Here is a 20,103-nt window from a genome sequence, read left to right as displayed (position 1 = left end):
TTCTCATGGATGGTGATGATATGAGTGGTACAACATTTCCAGGTCCTTATTTTATTCAATATTATTTTCTTGCTGTAGGGTGGGGTTTATGTCCTGACACTACTGGATCAGTACGCCGCTGGAACGTCAATTTTATTTGGAGTTCTGATAGAGGCCATTGGGGTGTCCTGGTTCTACGGTGAGTCAATGTTTGAAATCAGTTTTTCTTCTTTTCTTTAATTTATTTTCCTCCCAGTGACTTTTAACTGCTTCAGAAGGGCTTCTTTTTATGTTTTCAGATTATTGCCAATTGAAGACTGCAGTGCTTTAAGTGCCCTCTGTTGAGGGACAATCAGACACAGTCAGTTATTTTTCCTGTACTGTGCACTGATCTAGTTCTTCCTAGTTCCCGAGTTCATTAGCTAATGTGAAAAGGCCTCTGACTGTGTGTGTGTCTGGCACCTCCCTGCCCCTGCCCTGGCCCTCAGCAGCCCAGCGGGCCCCTGGCCTCCCCACTGCAGCCTGCCAGGCCTGTCTGACATTTCTGCAAATGTTCTGAAACAACACAGAATACCTGACTTCTGCACCGTCTTGCTCAGACACTCACTCAGAACAGAACCATAGAACTAATTTAAAATTGTATTGTTTTAGTTTGTTTGTTTGTTTGACTTGAGCAACTCCTTGTATTAGGTCCCCTCAGTCTATGTGTTAATCACGGTGGCATTATCAAGTTCACGAATGCTCCGCATCGAGTATCTGTCAGTAATCAGAAACACCTGACAGGCTCCTCTCTCCAGCCTGAAGCTCTATCTCAAAGGCTGATGGCAGCTGCCCTGTCTAAATCAGGCATACAGTGTACTGTTTATTTGTATAGTTTCAGACCTTAGTATGCCTGTGATTACACTGTTAATAGCTCATCATTTCTGTAGAGTCACATGATCTGGACCAAGTGGTGTGAGAGGGCAGGAGTGATGTTTACATATGTGTGTGTGTGTGTGTGTGTATGTTTGTGGATGTGTAATATGGTGGATACAGTTAACAATTCAATTGCATTACATTTAATTACATTTCATTAACTCATAGTAAATGCAGCAATAAGCTCATCTGTATAATTATGCAGACAATAGTATGCTGACAATAATGTGGTCAGCACTGCAACTCTGACAGAGGGTTTAACCTGCCGTGTGGCTTGGCTGGGCAGTGTGATGGCCTCTCTCTGCTGACCTGCTGGTGGTTGTGTTTGTTTGTCCCCAGGCGTGGACCGATTCAGTGAGGATATCGAGCGCATGATGGGCTTCAAGCCAGGTCTGTACTGGAGGCTGTGCTGGAAATTTGTCAGCCCCGCTTTTCTGCTGGTAAGCCGAGGACTCTGCTCCTCTTTCGCCCTTCCATCTCCTGTATCTCCCCCTTGAGCAGGCACTGGGTATCCCCCTTCACATGCCGCCACTGTCTGTTGCACCATCCCACCACAGTCCATGCTGGATACAGTCACCCCCTTCTGGCGTTGTGGAGCTTGGCGTGCTCCGTGTACACTAAACTGCAAAGCCTACATCAGCCAGTTCCCACAAAAATTGTATAATTAGCATGTTACTACAAATTAGTTGATTTTCAACTGTATAATGTAACCAACAATTTCAAACCATTTGAAACCATAAATTTGTATTCTGTCCAATTTTTGTTTATTTGTACATATTTAAATGTCTTATATATATATTATATGTTTTATAACTGTTTGTTATCTCATATTAAATTGAAGACATCATTTAAAACACATTCTCTGTCAGGGACTTTTACGACATTCTCAAGTCATCCTCTGAGCTCCCTTTTGTTATTCTATTGTTCTTTGATTTTGTCGTCAGCCAAGCAGAAACAAGTATGCTCTCCATAAGGAAGGCTCTGAGAACAATAGGAAGAGAGAGATAGAAAGAGAGCACTCTGTAATTGAAACAAATCTTTCCCTAGCCTTTGCTGGAGGATCTGAGCATTTCACACTAGCTTTAGGAAATATAAATGTGCTTTTGGCAGCTCCCTGGATGCACAGCTGGTGAATATCAGAAATAAATCATAAAGCAAACTAACATGTGTCTCTTTGAATTTAGCTTCATTGGCATTTTCATGGGTACACTTTGCCTTGGCCAAACTCTGTGTGCAGCCCTTGACATTCAATTAAGAAAGAACTGGGGAGTGATGCATATTGTACCCATTTATTGCTGAAATGTCCTTGTGGCCAAGGTCAAGTCTAGATTATCTCATCCAATAAAATATCCTCTTATCAAACCTATCTGCACTAGATCCTCCAAAATGAAGAACAGACTAGTACAGAGATTGTTAGACAATCAGCTAAAACTAATCTGACAAATTGTCTTCTTACTGTTTGAAACCATTAGTTTGCTACTAGGGCATAAGCAGTCACTCAGAGTAGTACAATAACTACATTAAACTAAGTATGCTTACCTAAGGTAAATTTATGTGTAACTTGAGGCTCCTTTTATTTTCAGTTTGTGGTGATCGCCAGCATTGTGACACGCCCTAACTTGAAATACGAGGACTACGTCTTCCCTCCCTGGTGTAACCTGGTTGGATGGGGAATTGCAATGTCATCAATGCTCTTCGTCCCGATCTACGCCATCTACAAGTGCTTTACTTTGAAAGGAACAATGAAAGAGGTCAGGTGATGCTCTGCTTCTGGCACCCGCACATCACAGTGTTTTGAAAGGGTAGTGTAGCAAAAGCAAAAGACACAACTTCTGTGTGTTGTGTGATTGCATTGTTCATATAGAATTTTTAAAAGTGGTTTCATTGCTTTTCTTACAAAAGTTTAAAATCTAAAATAAATCTCATGAAGCTAGAAAAAAAATGCAGTGCTCAAAATTACGAATCTAAACGATTTGGAAATTCCAGCTTCAGTATGTCTCATTAAGAGCCATGCATTTACCTCCTTCCAAAAGACCTTGTTAGCTGTTAAGATGACAAACACAATAATTGTTATAAAGCTCATGTTTTCCATGACTGGTATTCTCCCTTTGATCTAACTTAAAAATGGCAGTTTAGGCACAACACCAAGAGTACCCACACTGGGAAAGGAATGTGCTTTTATCATTGTAGTGTACAACTCATCATCTCCAGAGTTGTTGTCAATTACAGGAACTGTTACTAAAATCAACATTGTGGAGAGGTATTGGCAAACTTATAAAAATTTTAGTTTGGCCTTTCTTTAAAAAAAATAAGCCATACACTTTATGTACAGGCAGTGGGTTTAAAATGGCAATGTGTATCATTTCAGAGAATAGCCTACTGCATTACCCCTGAACATGAACATCATCTTGTAGCTGAGGGAAACATCCGGCAGTTCAAGGTGAGTCCGGTCACAACAACAAGCCTGTACTTGGAAAAGTTATATGCTTAATATAGCTCTTCAAACTTTTCTTAATTCATTTTAAACAGAACAGTTTAGAAATTTTTGTTAAATTTGATTTGTAAGTAAAAGTTTGGGCAACATTTTAAAGAATTAGGTTATATATTTTTTTCAGCCTCTTTAATAGACCTTTTCATGTGGTTTGACAGTGGGTTGTTTTCTAATATAAGCATAAGCAACCCTTTTCAGTATGAAAAGAATAACTTAAGTCATGCAGAAAAATGACAAATTATATAAAATAAACCACAGTTGTTCAATGTTCTTGTTTTGTTTCTTTCAGCTCCATCATTGGGTGGCCATATGATGCACATACCTCTCTTTATTAGTGTGAAATGGTCAGACCCTGGAGGAAGGCAGTGCAGCTGATGTTTAGTTCACTCTTGGTCCCAGTGGAGAATGGACCACCCTGAAGAGATTCTACTGGGTGAAGCAGCATTCTCTTCTTCTGTGTCTTCAGCTAGACATGGTATCTGGACTGATCTTTTTTCTTTTACTGCCAAAACGGCTTAATGTTTTTCTGTATATTTTTTTTAATATAATTTATTTTATTGTTTTCATGGCTTTGATTTGTTTTCTTTCACAATGTGAAAACATTTCTCAAACCTCACTTGACAAGAGACAGAAGCTCTCTGTACTGGGCACCCCATTATTCTTCTTCTTCTTTCTTTTATTTTTTACATATTTATATTTCAAATGTTTTTAAAGATAACATGTTTTTTGCACAGGAAAAATCAAAATCCTAAACAACACAAAAACAGAACTGGTCTTTTGACAGAGACAAAGACACATGAACCTGAGAAAGGGCTCACAATTTATTATATTATTTCTCTTTTTCTTTCTCCTTTCCTGACTCATGCTGATATACACTTTAAAGCTTTAAATCTAAATGAAAAGCGACACTATCATTCCCATTAATACAGACTGCCTCTTTGTGAAACATCATTTAAGCCTATTAAGTCCATGTTACACTTCATAGCACCTTGTCTGAGATGATTGTCTTAGGAATGTCTGAAAAGAAAGCTTGTGTCTGTCAGTGTAATGTGGGTGCTGTTGCTGATTTGCTGTGACTGTGCAGTTTTGCTGTCAGCTTGAGAGAGGGGATAGGAGTGACAGGAATTTCCTGTTGACTGTTTCCTAGTTATGGGTTTGTTGATGTGATCCATCACACGAACACCAGTGTGTTTGTTACACTTTGCACTCATGTGTGTGAAACTCAGGATCCATACAGGTTGCGCAATCTCCAAGTGTCTGTGTGTGTGGGTGCTTGCGTGTGTGTGTGTGTGTGTCTCTGTTCTTCCTTCTCTGTCTCGCTCAGCACACTTTGACCTGGCGTGCCGTCGAACCTTTCCAACTGGCGGTTTTGCAAGAGTCACAATGTACCCCGATCTGAATCAATATACTGCGACTAATGTCTGTCCGGCATTGCTTGTGCACAGCAGTATGTATGTAAAGATTTGCTGAAGGGTGTATCTGAATCAGCAGGCAGGCTGCATTGGTACCTTATCAACCAAGACTCTGTTTCTGAAAAGCCTGCCAATGTCCCTTGCTCTCAAGTTGCTGTTGCAATTTTGTCTTTGTATTGCGTACTTTTTTTATGTCCTCTAAACTTAAAAACTTAAAACTTGAAAGTCATCTTTAGCACAGAAGCAGATATGTCGTAATTGTGTCCACGGGGGGGGGGGGGGGGGGGGGTTTATACCATTCACACTACAGTTGAATCCTGACTGCTGGTTAATGTGGCCACGATGCCGGCTTTTCCTGTCAGTCCAGTGATAAAATAAAGCAATGCAGCTAAAGTCAAGCCAAGAACTCTGGAGTCTACCCTACGTGACTTAAACATTTTTTTTTTCTAAATGCTTTTACGACCTAACTGATAAACTAGGTCCTTGTGCTAGTGTGACTGCCTCAGACTCTAGTAAACACAACTCTTCAGTGCAATTCATTGCCTGGGGTTATGGGCCCATGTCAGGTCTGTGCAAGGATATGCATAAAGAAAGCAGTAATTAAACAAATGTGTTCTCCATAGCAAGTAATCATTTCGGCATTTGCATCTGATTAAAATCCCATGAAAGGCCACCAAGAAGGGGATTGTGTGTTGTTGAAAGGGGATATTTATTGTAGTGATACACACAAGTTAATGTGCTTCGTAATTCGCTTTTCTGACTTAAACATTGGTGAAGAATAGGGCTGTTGAAGGATTTGTCTGCCAGTCTGAGTCACATAGTGTGCAGCTGACATTTTGACTGTTTCCTTTTTATATTGAGACTGATCTTAAACACTGGTTACAAATCTGTGGAGTTTAAAAAGCAAGTAAAATGTCTTTGGATTCAGTTGCAAATTATACAGTTAACACCTGACTAAAACAATTAGCCTTTATAAATATACAAAAAAACTAAATGGATTTTACATTTTGGATTTGATGTTATTGTATTATTTAATGGACACTATAGGGCTGTGCGCTCTTTGTCAAAATTAGTATTTTTTCTTTGCATCCAAAGACCAAAGTGTTCCAAAGTGTTCCTGGCTATGTGTGGAGCGAGAGTGTGAGTATATGTGTGTGTGAGAGTGTGTGTGTGTTAATGTAGCTGACAGACACTGTAGGTATGTCTTTATTTATAGGGATTCGAAAATGCCTATTATCAGTCTGGAAAGATTGTTATATCAAAGACATGTAACTATGTTTATAAATTATGAATCTATCAAAAAATGTCTTTAAATTGCTTTTTAAAATTCTGAACAAAATAGAGGAATTCTACAACCAAAAAGTGAGATTAGCCAAAATGTTTCCCCATTCACAGCTGTACTTCACATTATTTGTTTTTAGTTTTTTTTATACATAATTTATTAAGATTTTTTAAAATTCAAAATGAACAAAAATAAACAGGAAACTGCTCTTTTGTTAAAATACCTTAACAGGTAGGAAGCAAGCCACACTTCTAGAAAAGAAAAACTACAAATATGTATGTGTGTTATATAAATATATATACAGTATAAATATATATTCTTTTGTTATATATAATCTTGTATTTATCAAAATGTTTATAACACAACGTGAATGTAAAGTCTATTTTAAATGTAATTGTCTGTTGTTATATCATGGTGTTTGGTGTAAATAAGAGTCATGTGTGTGAACTTCACTGTAAAACAGGGAGACTCCTCCCGACTGTGGGCAGATCGTCTCCCAGGTTATGGAACTATGTTTACAGAATATTGTGTACAGTACAAAGTCTTGTTAAATGGGTGGAAATGATGTATAAAATAAATAAATAAACACAGTATTACAATAAAGGGTTTATTCTACATATACTAGAAATCGATTATGGACACTGATTTATTGATTACTGATTTTTGTTGTTTTCTTGCTTGGCTGTTTTTTACAGGCGTTAGGTATGGATGTTTTTGTTTATTATCTTTTGCAGAAAATCAATGTTTTCCCAACAAAGGAAGGATTTGGGTCAGACGGAGAAACAAGTCTCAAGAATGGTGGTGCTTTGATAGCTTTGGTAGTACCTCTGAGTGGTCAATATTTGTATTTTATCACTCAACATTTGTTTCTAAATTCAAAGATAAAAACACCTGTGGAATTTGACCCAACCCAACCACCACACACCAGAAATAAAGAAAATAATATGTTCTATTTTATCAGCTATCGAAACATGGAAAGTGAATAAACGTTCATGGGAAAAAAAGCTGCAGAGTCTTAATTAAGTCTTGCTAAATTGTTTACAGTCAGCACATGCAGTGGGTCCTGTATCTCATTGGTGTGTTCTCCATACCCTTAATTTGCATAATGCTTACAGGGGCTCTTTCTAAGAGGAAATAACGCCTGGTGCTCCTGAAGGCTTTTCAGCCCACAGCCAAAATTAACTTCTTCCTGAGCCTGTGTACCTGCACAATATGAGGAGCGATCTGCAAAGCCATTGAATAAGGTGTATCACGTAGGGTAGTGAGCCCATCCATAGCGGCATACCACCTCGAGAGTGGAGAAATGGAGACAGGTAGATTATGGTTAATACTACATTAGCATGTTTCCCACAACGGGACTCTATTTTATTAGATATGCTCAGTTTGCATGCTCTGTACACACTGCTGCCCCCCCCCAACACATACACTGCTGGCTGCAATTTGCTGATGACAACAGAGTGCGGCATGCACTGGGACACAGCTCCCCCCACTGTGCTTCCCTGCTCTGCTGCAGTCTGGAGAGCTGAACCATCAGACACGCTGGGAGCCCTGGCCTGCATTGTCACAGGGATTACGAAACATTAACGACTCCAGCAGCAGGCCGTCGAGATTTGCAGAGTCTGCAGGAGCCTGGCAAGCCATGATCAAGTGTGAAGCAAGAACACAGATAGTTCCCGTTGTAAATCAAAGCACAAGATCATTCATGTAAAAAACTGAGCAGATCTGTACAGATGGGAGATATATTTACATATTAGAAGATGTATTTGGTGACATTAAGAATGCAATTAAGGAAATCCAGAGATGTGCATGAATCATGAAAGTCCTGTCAGGTATACTTCATCTCTGAGGCAAACAACACACTGGACCTGCAAACACACTGCACATTGTACCAGCCCAGAGAAATACAACATCTCTTAAACACTTTGAAAGGACTGAATTAGGCATATTTGTCTTCATTGTGTATTTTAAACCATTTAATCTATGCACTCAGAACAATATCCCATTGGTTGCTTTCCAGCCCAGAAGAGGAGGCTCGTACTAAATGTAAAAGAGAAGGATCTAATAAATTCCATTTGAACCCAGACCTGACAGAGCTGTCAGGGTGGGGAAAGCATTTGTCACCACTCAAGACTGATTGAAGAGTTTGTCTCCTGGGTTTCTTTCGTTTGTGCTTCAACCCACCCCTTTACACACCTGAGAGGGCGTTCACAGCAGCCAGCATAACCTGGGGCTGATCTCTGGGCATCTTTCACTGAATCAGTGTGGTGGAACAGATACATAAGCACTGAAGAATCAGTGTCGAAACCAGCCTATGTTGTCCAAAAGCCTACGCTCTTGCGTGGGGGTAAGAATCAGGAAATGGAAGGACACATGTTCCAACTTATCTGAGTCTGGTCCCTCAGCCTAAACGGCATCATTAAATACATTTTATAAATACTTCTCAGAGGCTTGCGGTCTTACTCCATGTAGAACAAGTTTATATTTTTAATATCTGGTAGAAATGTGGGATCCTTCTACTTCTCATATATAGATAGATAGATAGATAGATAGATAGATAGATAGATAGATAGATAGATAGATAGATAGATAGATTTGTAATATATCTTAGTCCGTAATCCATGTATGTATTTTATATGTTGAAAATACATTGTAGAAATTATCCTCATCATATATTTTCAACGTATATTACATTTCTACCATGTATAAAAATGTTTGTTTTGTATCGGACAGCAAGCATAGCTCTGTCACTCAGAAAGACCTCTGACAGGTTTATAAGGTGTCTGTCAATCAGGAATGCTCTGATCATTTCAACCTTGTAATGTGAAGAATGCACCCCTCGATGTAAAACAATTCTAATTTAATTGTATGATAGCATTTGCGTCACCCTTAGCATTTGCACTGTTCGTTATTATTAATTGTATTTCATTATTTAGTTTTGAGCACTTTCTTTTGGTTTGCACTACTTAATTATTTCACTATTTTTCTTCTTAATTGATTGCACTTATTCACTTTCGTTATTTGACACTAATCACAAATGAGTGACACCTGCTTTGCGCACATTCTCACGAGGCGAATAACGTAACGCACCAATAAACCGGCATTCAATTAACGGGAGCATATAAAATAGCCTTACCAGTACAAAGGGAAGAGACCGAGACCGAGACCGAGACCGAGACCGAGACCGAGACCGAGACCGAGACCGAGACCGAGACCGAGACCGAGACCGAGACCGAGACCGAGACCGAGACCGAGACGCGGTTTAGGGGGAAGAAGTAGCATAAGTGAAGGAATGAGAGATCGGACGCCCTTAAATTTTGGTTTTATCTTTGAGCGCCCTTTTATAATTTTATTTTGTTTCTCACGCCGCAAACTAGCTAAGGACACAGTGAGGAGGACAGTAATAGTGATTTCGGGTAGCCTCCTGTGTTCCTTGTGGCGTGAGTTGTTTTTAAACCTTTTGGACTTTTTAATATTTTTGGGATCTTCTACACGAGGGCAGCAGGACTTCCAGCCGGGTTTCCAGCACCGGAGGGCGATCAGAGCAACGATCGGCTTTGAGGCGCACACTCGGGAGAGTGGAAGATGGTCTGGAAGCCCTGGTGGACGAGTCCAGTATTTTATTTGTTGTGTTTTAAATTTTTGTTAACCTTTGTTTGAAACTTGGGGAATATCTGTATTAAATTATTGAAACCCATCCCTTTGTGTTCTGTTGTAACTGGTGTGTGGACCCCTGGATGAAAGAACCTTTAGGAAGAGGTATTATTGTAGTTACTTGTGGTTGCTCGGGGGCATTGTAGCCCTAAGAGTCCTGATACTCAACAGCCGAAATCCAGGTGGCGTAGTACGGCTACCTCTATATATTTTACCTCGTCTTGAGCCCCGGTGACATTTGCTCCCATTAAATCTTTAAGGTTTTTTTCAGGAAATATACAGACGGGTGACAAATTAAAGGAAATGCCAACATAAAGTGTCTCCGTAAGGTGTTGGGCCACCATGAGCCACCAGAACAGCTTCAATGCTCTTGCCACAGATTCTATGAGTCTCTGGAACTCTGCTGGAGGGATGGAACACCATTCTTCCAAAAGATATTCCCTCATCAGCATAGACATTTTTCACCATAGGATAGATCCTTTCCTCTTGCCATCTTGATCCAAAATTGAGGTCAGCTGGGCCTGCTCAGCAGTTTTATACATGCCACAGAGCATGATAGGATGTTAATTGCTTAATTGTGTCATGCAGTACACCTGTTTGGAGGCATCTCCATTCATTATGTTCCTCCATCATTTATTCAGGTTTTTCCTTTAATTTGTCACCTGTCTGTACATTACATGCAAAATATAATTTATATATGTATATGTGTATAGTACTTTTATTTTCTGCTCAATGTTCTTTACCTGCAATGTTTAATGTAGTGCATATCACTAACTATACACACTTTAAACAGGAAAACATCCTTCATATATAATTCTGTTGTGACATTTAAATACAGTAAAACAGACTGGCAGGAGATCTTTGCATCATGAATGTTTTTAAGGTTGAATAAAGTTCAATAAGTCAGTAGATACAGTTGTTTCTTGTTTTAACCCCTAATAACTATATAATATATTTAACTGTTAAATGTAATTTATATTGTTTAAGACTATGTCATGGCATGCCATTTAATAAAATAAATAGATTGGTATTAATTTATTATAATGATTTATTTGGCTGGTGCCTGAATCCAGGCTGACTCATTCATTCCAAAACAAATTACAATACATGAACAAGGAACATTAAAACAATCAGTGAAAAAAGATTTAAACAAATTACAATATAATGTAATAAATGACACAGTGAGGCTAATTAAATACAGTACAGGATATATCAGATGCAGACTTAAACATACATCTCTAGTCCATAAATCTATACACTGCATATACAATGGGGGAAAAAAAGTATTTGATCCCCTGCTGATTTTGTACATTTGCCCACTGACAAAGAAATGATCAGTCTATAATTGTAATGGTAGGTGTATTTTAACAGTGAGAGACAGAATAACAACAACAAAAATCGAGAAAAATGCATTTCAAAAAAGTTATAAATTGATTTGCATGTTAATGAGGGAAGTAAGTATTTGACCCCTTCGACTTAGTACTTGGTGGCAAAAACCCTTGTTGGCAATCACAGAGGTCAGACGTTTCTTGTAGTTGGCCACCAGGTTTGCACACATCTCAGGAGGGATTTTGTCCCACTCCTCTTTGCAGATCCTCTCCAAGTCATTAAGGTTTCGAGGCTGACGTTTGGCAACTCGAACCTTCAGCTCCCTCCACAGATTTTCTATGGGATTAAAGTCTGGAGACTGGCTAGGCCACTCCAGGACCTTAATGTGCTTCTTCTTGAGCCACTCCTTTGTTGCCTTGGCTGTGTGTCTTGGGTCATTGTCATGCTGGAATACCCATCCACGACCCATTTTCAATGCCCTGGCTGAGGGAAGGAGGTTCTCACCCAAGATTTGATGGTACATGGCCCCGTCCATTGTCCCATTGATGCGGTGCAGTTGTCCTGTCCCCTTAGCAGAAAAACACCCCCAAAGCATAATGTTTCCACCTCCATGTTTGACGGTGGGGATGGTGTTCTTGGGGTCATTCCTCCTCCTCCAAACACAGCGAGTTGAGTTGATGCCAAAGAGCTCGATTTTGGTCTCATCTGACCACAACACTTTCACCCAGTTCTCCTCTGAATCATTCAGATGTTCATTGGAAAACTTCAGACGGGCCTGTACATGTGCTTTCTTGAGCAGGGGGACCTTGCGGGCGCTGCAGGATTTCAGTCCTTCTCGGCGTAGTGTGTTACCAATTGTTTTCTTGGTGACTATGGTCCCAGCTGCCTTGAGATCATTAACAAGATCCTCCCGTGTAGTTCTGGGCTGAATCCTCACTGTTCTCATGATCATTGAAACTCCACGAGGTGAGATCTTGCATGAAGCCCCAGACCGAGGGAGACTGACAGTTATTTTGTGTTTCTTCCATTTGCGAATAATCGCACCAACTGTTGTCACCTTCTCACCAAGCTGCTTGGCGATGGTCTTGTAGCCCATTCCAGCCTTGTGTAGGTCTACAATCTTGTCCCTGACATCCTTGGACAGCTCTTTGGTCTTGGCCATGGTGGAGAGTTTGGAATCTGATTGATTGATTGCTTCTGTGGACAGGTGTCTTTTATACAGGTAACGAGCTGAGATTAGGAGCACTCCCTTTAAGAGAGTGCTCCTAATCTCAGCTCGTTACCTGTATAAAAGACACCTGGGAGCCAGAAATCTTGCTGATTGATAGGGGATCAAATACTTATTTCCCTCATTAACATGCAAATCAATGTATAACTTTTTTGAAATGCGTTTTTCTGGATTGTTTTGTTGTTATTCTGTCTCTCACTGTTAAAATACACCTACCATTAAAACTATAGACTGATCATTTCTTTGTCAGTGGGCAAACGTACAAAATCAGCAGGGGATCAAATACTTTTTTCCCTCACTGTATATGGACTGATTCATCATTTTTAACTGAATTAAAAATAATCACTATTTAAATGGAAAGGATACAAGAGAAAGACATTTTACTTTTGAAGTCTGTTAAAGGAGATTGCAGATTTCAGAAGCTGAATCTTAATATGCTATCACCAAGGCTACCTGATGTCACAGAATTCATCTGATGGAATCCTAGAAATGACAACTCATTCACGGAGAGAGGATAGTGGAGTGCAGTGAGAACTGGGGAGACATGGTGAGATGGTCGTGTTCAGAGTAGTATCAGTTAGCCTGTCAGGAGCTCCAGTCCCAATGCCCTAATCTTCCTGTCTCGGCAGGCATAGCATGGGATCACCCATTGAGGGGAGAGGGAGCAGATGTTAATAACATATGAAGAAAGGCTGTGATTTATTCTTCACTGCTCTATGTGTTTATCATGGTGACAGCCAACTCTTCTGACTGTTCACTTGAATGACCTTGTTAAGTAATTTAAATGACATTCAGCTGCAAATTGAAACCCATAGGTCGATGTGCAATATTTCTTGTTCCATTGGCAGTTGAGTTGGTTTCAAATGTGTGGGGAGGGGGGCGGGGGGGTAGTGGTGGTAATTATGTACTTTGACAATCAGCAGTTTAACCCTTTCCTCCTGGGATGAACCCACATCAAATAACAGCAGGCAATGGATCTGGAAGAGGAGGCATGAGAGAGCTTATGTCACAGGAACTTTGAGTCACTGTGCAGACCTCACTTGAACAGAGTGAGTACACATACACATTTAAAACGCGTTATGCTGAATGATCATACAGTTAACCTGGTAACTAATGCATTATTCATGCAACAGCAGCTCCCTCTTAGATTTACAGCCTCCTGAGCTGTTTCAGATTTACAGCGAACCTCCAACTCTGATCAGCTGAAGGGCTGGATCTCATTGGAAAGGGTCCCTGTTCCCGTTTCCCGTTCCCGTGGTTCCCGTTCCAGCCGAGCTCTCATCACTTCATTGAAACCCTAATTTGACTTTTTAAATTGTTCAGTTTCTAAAAAGTTTGAGAATTTGAGTGCCTTGTTATAGTTAGCCCAACTGTTTATAATAATGGAAAAAGGCCCCAGTTGGCCATGATTTTATATCAGTTAAGGGTTCAGTTAAATAATTAAGAGCTGGAGCAGGACAGAGGCCCCCGTTGCCGGGGTGAGACGCGCTGGGGGAGTTTTCACAGCTGTCCAGCACCGGGGCAGGAGTCCAGTCTCCTGCTTAATGTGCTGCTGGCGATCGATGGTACTAGCATGAAGTGTTGCCCTAGAATGATTCAGGGGTTTGTGAGCCATAGTCATCAACCCCGCTTAACACAATGTAATAATATTGGAGTCTATACAAATTTGAGGAGGGCGAAAAATATATTGATTTCTAAATACAGCTACATTTTTCTCAGCCTCCTAGGGGCTCGATCGACTGAAGCTGTTCATGTTAATTTATGTTTTTGCTTAGTTGGAAGAAAAAAAAAGAAAAGAAAAACACTTTATTTAAATTGTCTCAACTGGTGTTTTAAGTGTCTTCAGTTATGGTGCTTTCCCAAAGTATGTTGTGCTGTTCAGGCGCAATAAGTGACACCACAGGTAACAGCCCTCTGTTTCCCGTCCGTCCGATTTCCGTTTGTTTGCTGCCGTTGGATTTCCCGGTCATCCATTGCAAGATGAGATTCAGATCTGTCCCGCACGAGGCTTTGTAATGGCAGAACTGTAGGTATATTTTCAAGAAGAGGGGGGCGCTGATAAATTGGACTTTGACATCAGATTGAAACGGGCGCAGGCAGCCAAGTCCCTCAGGCTGTGCTGCTCCTTCTTCCCCACAAGATGAATTACCCATTACTCTGTTTATCTGCTTCCGAAAGGTCTCTGCCTGAGCGCCTCAAACCTCTAATTTGCAGAGATTGATCTGTGTGCTTGCAGGCGCTCAGTCGCTCAGTGTTTTACCACCCTTAATTCCTTTATAATTTCAGCTGTGAAAAACCCTTTTACTGTCTTCTGCAGCTCAGTGGCTCCGGTACCTCCAAACTCTTTCTTATGGTTCATGGTTTTCTCTGGCCCATGTTTCAGTGGGGTGAGGTTTGTTTGTGTGTTTTTTTTAATCTATTGATCTCAGTCCCAGAAGAATTATGTAATTGGTATTGGCCCATTTCATTGGTTAAAATGAAGTTTCAGAGCACTGTATGAAGTTAGAACAGCTGGAGCATTGGGACACATGACTGATGTGTCAGTCGTGTCCTTGTGACTATAACAAAGGCAATGCTGAAGATGTCTATACACTCACGTTACAGCACCACTTTCCTTTTCTTGGCTGCACTGAGACTCATATCAGACAGGCAGAATCAATTCAGTCCAGACCCAGGCCAAGGAAACTGGCAAAGAGGGGCATTGGTGCGGGAAGCTGGTGTTTTAAACCAGCCGCATCTTGAGTTTCTGAATGTATTTGCTGCTGATTAGGTGTATGGCACAGTCTGTCATTTCAATTGTGCTTATCTATCTCGGGCTCATCCTGTCTCCTGTTGAGTCTAAATGCACCAAAAAGGTCAGAACCACAAACTTTCTTCAAATTTGTTTAAGTAATAAAAGTCAAACTGGCCAGCCACAAATTACAGCCTGATTACAGCCAATATGCGATGCTAATCTGATTGTAGAGGAGAAAGAGTTTTTGGTTAGCCTCTTCATATCAAGTATTTTTTGCTCATAATCAAATTTCCACAGATTAATGTATGGCTGCAGAGCTAAAAGCTTTCATTTTTGAAAATCTGACTTTTACATTAGATTCCAAACCAACTACAGAAGATAGTGTCACACTATTAAAAGACTCTTTAACTGTGTTCAGTGGGTGGACTAGTTGTATTTATTTACCAAACAAAATCAATCAATAATAACAACAATCTAATGTTTTAAACAACAACAAAAAAATCACAAATTAGTGACACAGTTTTGCCAGGATAGTTTGCTTTTGATTAAAATATATTGCTTTTGCTACTTTAACAGTGTTTGGGCTTTTGCTGAAAATGAAGGAAAGGACAGAGTTTCGATGTGTGTAATTCCCTGCAGCGAGAGAGCAGGGCCGAGCAGCCAGTAAATCAGTAGATGAAGCAACACTGACAGGCTGAATAGAAGAGGTCTTTTGGAGGCTTGGAATGAGAATCCAGCCAAATGCCAAGAGCAACACAGCCCGCTCCCCCCAGATCCTCACCATGTGCTGTCTCCTTACAACTTAGCAAGAACCATGCAGACCTTAGCTGGAGATCACATTAAAAAGCAGAGCAAACTGTTCAATATGGTGTGTCTGTGTGGCTGATGTCCTGTATTAGACATGTCCGATTTCTGACCAGGGTTCATGCGGACTTTGAGAGATTCCTGCTGCTGGGATTGTCTGTACTGGCTCCCGTTACTGCCTGCCCAACTCACCAGATGGATTATTTTAGTTTTTTATTTAACCAGCATTGGGTTTCAACTATTTATTTATTTATGTGTCCTTTTATTCTAAATTTAGGAATGAGCGCAGGAAAACTGCTATGAATGGAATCATTTATGCAACATGTCCAGAGTAATAAAGCAGGTGTAGAGTGAATTCTGAAGGATGTTTGAGTTTTGTTTAAGAAAAGGAGTTGGGTAAACCTGGAGCTCTGTGGAAGATGTGAGCCCAGCTGTGGCTCTTTCACTTGCTAGATATCCTTTTTCAATATATTAGCAATGGAAAATTCAAACATTTCAATCCACCTGAATGACTGTGTATAACAGGGTATAACAATTGAATCACAACCCCAGGCTTTAAAGACACATTCATGTTCAAATCATCCTGATTTCTTTGTTACTTTAGAAGTGCTCCTCTCCCACATTTTCAGATACGGATATCAGGAACATCACCGGCAGAGAGAAAAAGTCCATGTGAGCATTTTGGTATAAATAGTGATGTTTTATCAGTCAATACCTGACTGCATGTGGGGAGAGAAGACGCAGCCTGTCTTGGGACCCTGCACCCTGGGGGTGTACAGGCAAGGTCTGGCCTCAGCACAGGAAGCCAGGCAACGATTATATTTTTAGGTACAGTAAACACTACCTGGGGTTATTTTGCTGCAAGTGGGAGGAAAGCAAAACAATACAAAACACATTCTCTGCTATTTTCCAGACCTGATACAGCAGATTACCTGGTCAAATAACTTATGCCTGGGTGAAGTTTCTGTGTTTTTCCATTCAGTGAGCTTCCAATCTGTTGCTTATTACAAAACCAAATAATTATATATGGTAAAACCATTTATTTTTATCTGTGGTTTCCAGTTAAATTAGTTCCTTACGGGGTTGATAAAAGATAAACATATCCCCTTTAAACTCATGAAGAGAAGAATAGGTCAATGTAAAACTAAGACGCCCTTGCAGAACAACAGCATATCTTTATATATTTAAGCTCTACCATATAGACAGTATTTACATCATAACACTAACATATATTAAGGTTAAATAAATAGTGGTTGATGACTGCATTCATATTGCTTTTAAAAGCAGTTATTGTCTTAATAAAACATAGCTTATTTATAAACCACTATAGCTTTAACTTTATTATGAAGTGTTACACGTTGGATCGAGAGGTATGTTTATATTTAAATATATATGAGAATGGAAAATAGCACTCTTCCCAGCTCTCTGTCTCTGTCTCAAGTCTCTGGTGTGTGATTGTGACATTAGTATTAGTATCTTCAGAGCGCTGCAGGAGTCTGATATAGTGGTGCTGTCAAGGAGCCAGATGTTTCCTTGTTGTATTTTTTTCTCCTGCAGAACTGCAGGGAGGTAGTGGAATTCCAGTTATCTCTAAAACAACAAAAAGGACTCTGGAGTGGGGCAGGTTAGTGAGACAGTCCAGATGTTTTCTTTCTCCCTGTTCTCCAAGGTGGCAGATGTCTCTTCATATTAATTTCAGCCACAACTGACGCAGAATTGAGTGTCACTACATGCACAAGCTTTTTGGGGGCTTGTGGGTTTTTACTCTGGACTGGACTGGACTCACAGCAGCGGTACAAGGGTCCCATAGGTGAGAGAAAGCGATTCTAAGACCATTCAGCATGAACTCAGCAGATGTCACTGCTTTGCCAAAGCCTTACCAAATCATTAACATCGCCAGTTTAATTTTCTTTTCTTAGCTTCTTTGTTGGCCATGCATTCCAATAGGACACTTCAGACACTGTCACTCCAGAGAACAAAGGGGTTGTCTACATAGAGATGATCTCTTTTCCATCCCGAATTGCCTCATATTTTACAGCAAAGTGCACTCGACCACCCTGTAGAGAAGGTGGAGGAAGAGTTAACCCAAATACCAGGAACAGACGGTTACATAACACTCAGTCCAAAACTGAGCCTGCAGACTGACCTCTAGTGCCTATACGCCCCCCCACCCCACCCCCACCCTCACCCCCACCCTCACTCTGCTCCAAGGACTGCAACGATCTGATATCTCCTTCCCTTTTTTCCTTTCTTTTATTTTCTTCCACCCCCCGGCCCCATACCCCCATCAATCCCAAGAGGGGAATGTTAAATTTAAAACGAACTTGACAAATGTGTTCTTTTGTGGGCGGCATTCCGCAGCCTTTGTTGGAATGCTGAGAGGTTCCTGAAGGAGTTCCAGGGATAAGACAGGAACATCAAGGATGCGGATCGCGGCTCCAGATGTGGCACAGCAAGGCTGATTAACAGTAGCGCCATGCTGGGCCATTCCCCAGTGCCCAGCTGGCAACCAGGGACCGATTCCCCCAAATACCTCTTCTGTTACGCAGCTTTGCACGTGCATTTAAAATGTTTTGTTTACACATTCAATCAGGTGGGGCTACTGAGGGGATATTTTTGTTCCAGTATCATTGTCCAGTACCAAGCATGTCAGTAGAGTTTACATCTATAAAATATTCCAATAAAATTTGATGCTTTTAAAATGAACTTGTGAGGGCTGGACATGTCTAGCACGGCACTAGCAAGAGGCACATGTACCCTAATGCAGTTACATTCATACAGTGCAGCATACACAAGTGGACCAGCTCCAGTCTTTGGACAGTGGAGTCCTGTATGACAACGACAACAGTGTAGATTCAGTCCTTCCTGAGGAAATATATCCAGCATGCAGACGAGAGGACAGTACCCAATGCACAGGCACACAACAGATGGGGGGACATTAGCATATGCATTATCCTGACTCACACAGCCTGGTCTCAATAATATTGCCTTTTCACAGGTCTCAGTGCAGACACCTTTCAACTGGGCTTTTTCTGTATTCAATGGGATCAATGTCCCGAGGAAGTGTAAAGTCGACTGGACTGCTTGTGCAGGCATGCTGGGAGTGTGACCTGCTGAGTTCAGTTGCAGTCTATCATTCATTTTCTCATTCAGCACTGGATGTAGCTGAATGTTGACTTACATGAGTCCAGCACCAGTGACGTAAATCTGTAATTGGATCTTCAGTCTGATCTTATTCCAATCTGCTCCGCTTTAAGTCCGCATGCAAGTAAATATCCTTTCATATAAGTTGGAAATAAAGTCTTATGCAGTGAAGTGCAGAATTATTATTTTAACTTCAGGTGCTGAAGGTGATAAATTATCTTTGCAACCATGAGTTTGTTCCAAATTATTAAATCCTTATAGAACTAAAAGTACAACAATAAATCCCAGCTCAGAAAAGCAGACGGCAAATAAAGATAACATTTTGTTCTAGAAAGCATCGTCCAGAGTTCAGTGCTAGTTTATGAACACCGGAAGAAGACAAAGTGCCTTTAAAGAGCAGCCCCAGCCCCCTGCCAGGCCCATGCTGAGGTCCACAGATACATGGCCCACAACCCTGGAATGAGGATGTCTTATTTCTTGAGATGTTGTCATTTCCTTCAATGCACCATACCAGTTGAGCAAGTCTGATTTATTTTGCATTAAAACAAACAACAGCAACCAGGCTCTGTGGGTGTTTGTGGCTTTTGTTTTCTTCTTTGCATTTTTTGGGGGGGTTGATGTTAGACTTGGATAAAAAGTCTGCTCAATGGATACTCCATTTGTACTTGTTTTTTCCAATGAATATTTATTAAAACACACACATACATCCAGTGCCTAGAGTACACAAATATTTCAATAGCATTTTCACATAAGGGCTGTGTATACCCAACCCTGAGGGTGACAAAGAATGAAAATCACTAATCTCCTGTTTTCATTAGATCTCGTCCTTCGCTTCAGGGACAAAGCTATGGGAGAGAAGCCCTGCCTGCTGGACCTTATGTGCTGCAATGTCTCCTCTGCTCAGTGATACAGACTCGGGATGATGATCTTTTTCCTGAACTGCACTGTTCTTTATCCAACCAGCACAGCACAGTGGATTTCTTCGTAATATCTTTGCAGTTTTTAAACATCACAGATGCTCAGCGTACGGTCAAGACTGGTGAATGTGGGAGAGTAAGAACGGAGAAAAAACAGCAGTCATTTGATTTACATGTGTTTTGGTTGACAAAGTGCCCCCTCGCACGCCCCCTCTTC

General features: G+C 40.7%; 1 protein-coding gene across 2 annotated transcripts in view; it reads left to right on the top strand.

The window, feature by feature from the left end:
- Positions 1-5,078, top strand: part of slc6a2 (solute carrier family 6 member 2) — a 32,653-nt gene extending 27,575 nt beyond the window's left edge. For both annotated transcript variants that reach the window (XM_066713402.1, XM_066713401.1), the window contains exons 11-15: positions 79-178; positions 1,234-1,334; positions 2,478-2,645; positions 3,263-3,334; positions 3,675-5,078. In XM_066713402.1, coding sequence (XP_066569499.1) covers positions 79-178; positions 1,234-1,334; positions 2,478-2,645; positions 3,263-3,334; positions 3,675-3,698 — 465 coding nt within the window. In that variant the 3' untranslated portion in view covers positions 3,699-5,078. The remainder of the gene's footprint in view (positions 1-78; positions 179-1,233; positions 1,335-2,477; positions 2,646-3,262; positions 3,335-3,674) is intronic.
- The last annotated feature ends 15,025 nt before the right edge of the window (positions 5,079-20,103 follow it).

The sequence above is a fragment of the Amia ocellicauda genome, chromosome 9 (assembly GCF_036373705.1).
Source record: "Amia ocellicauda isolate fAmiCal2 chromosome 9, fAmiCal2.hap1, whole genome shotgun sequence".
Lineage (NCBI taxonomy): Eukaryota > Metazoa > Chordata > Actinopteri > Amiiformes > Amiidae > Amia > Amia ocellicauda.
The sequence above is the reverse complement of the archived record's forward strand: the minus strand, read 5'-3'. Positions and strand labels throughout refer to the sequence as shown.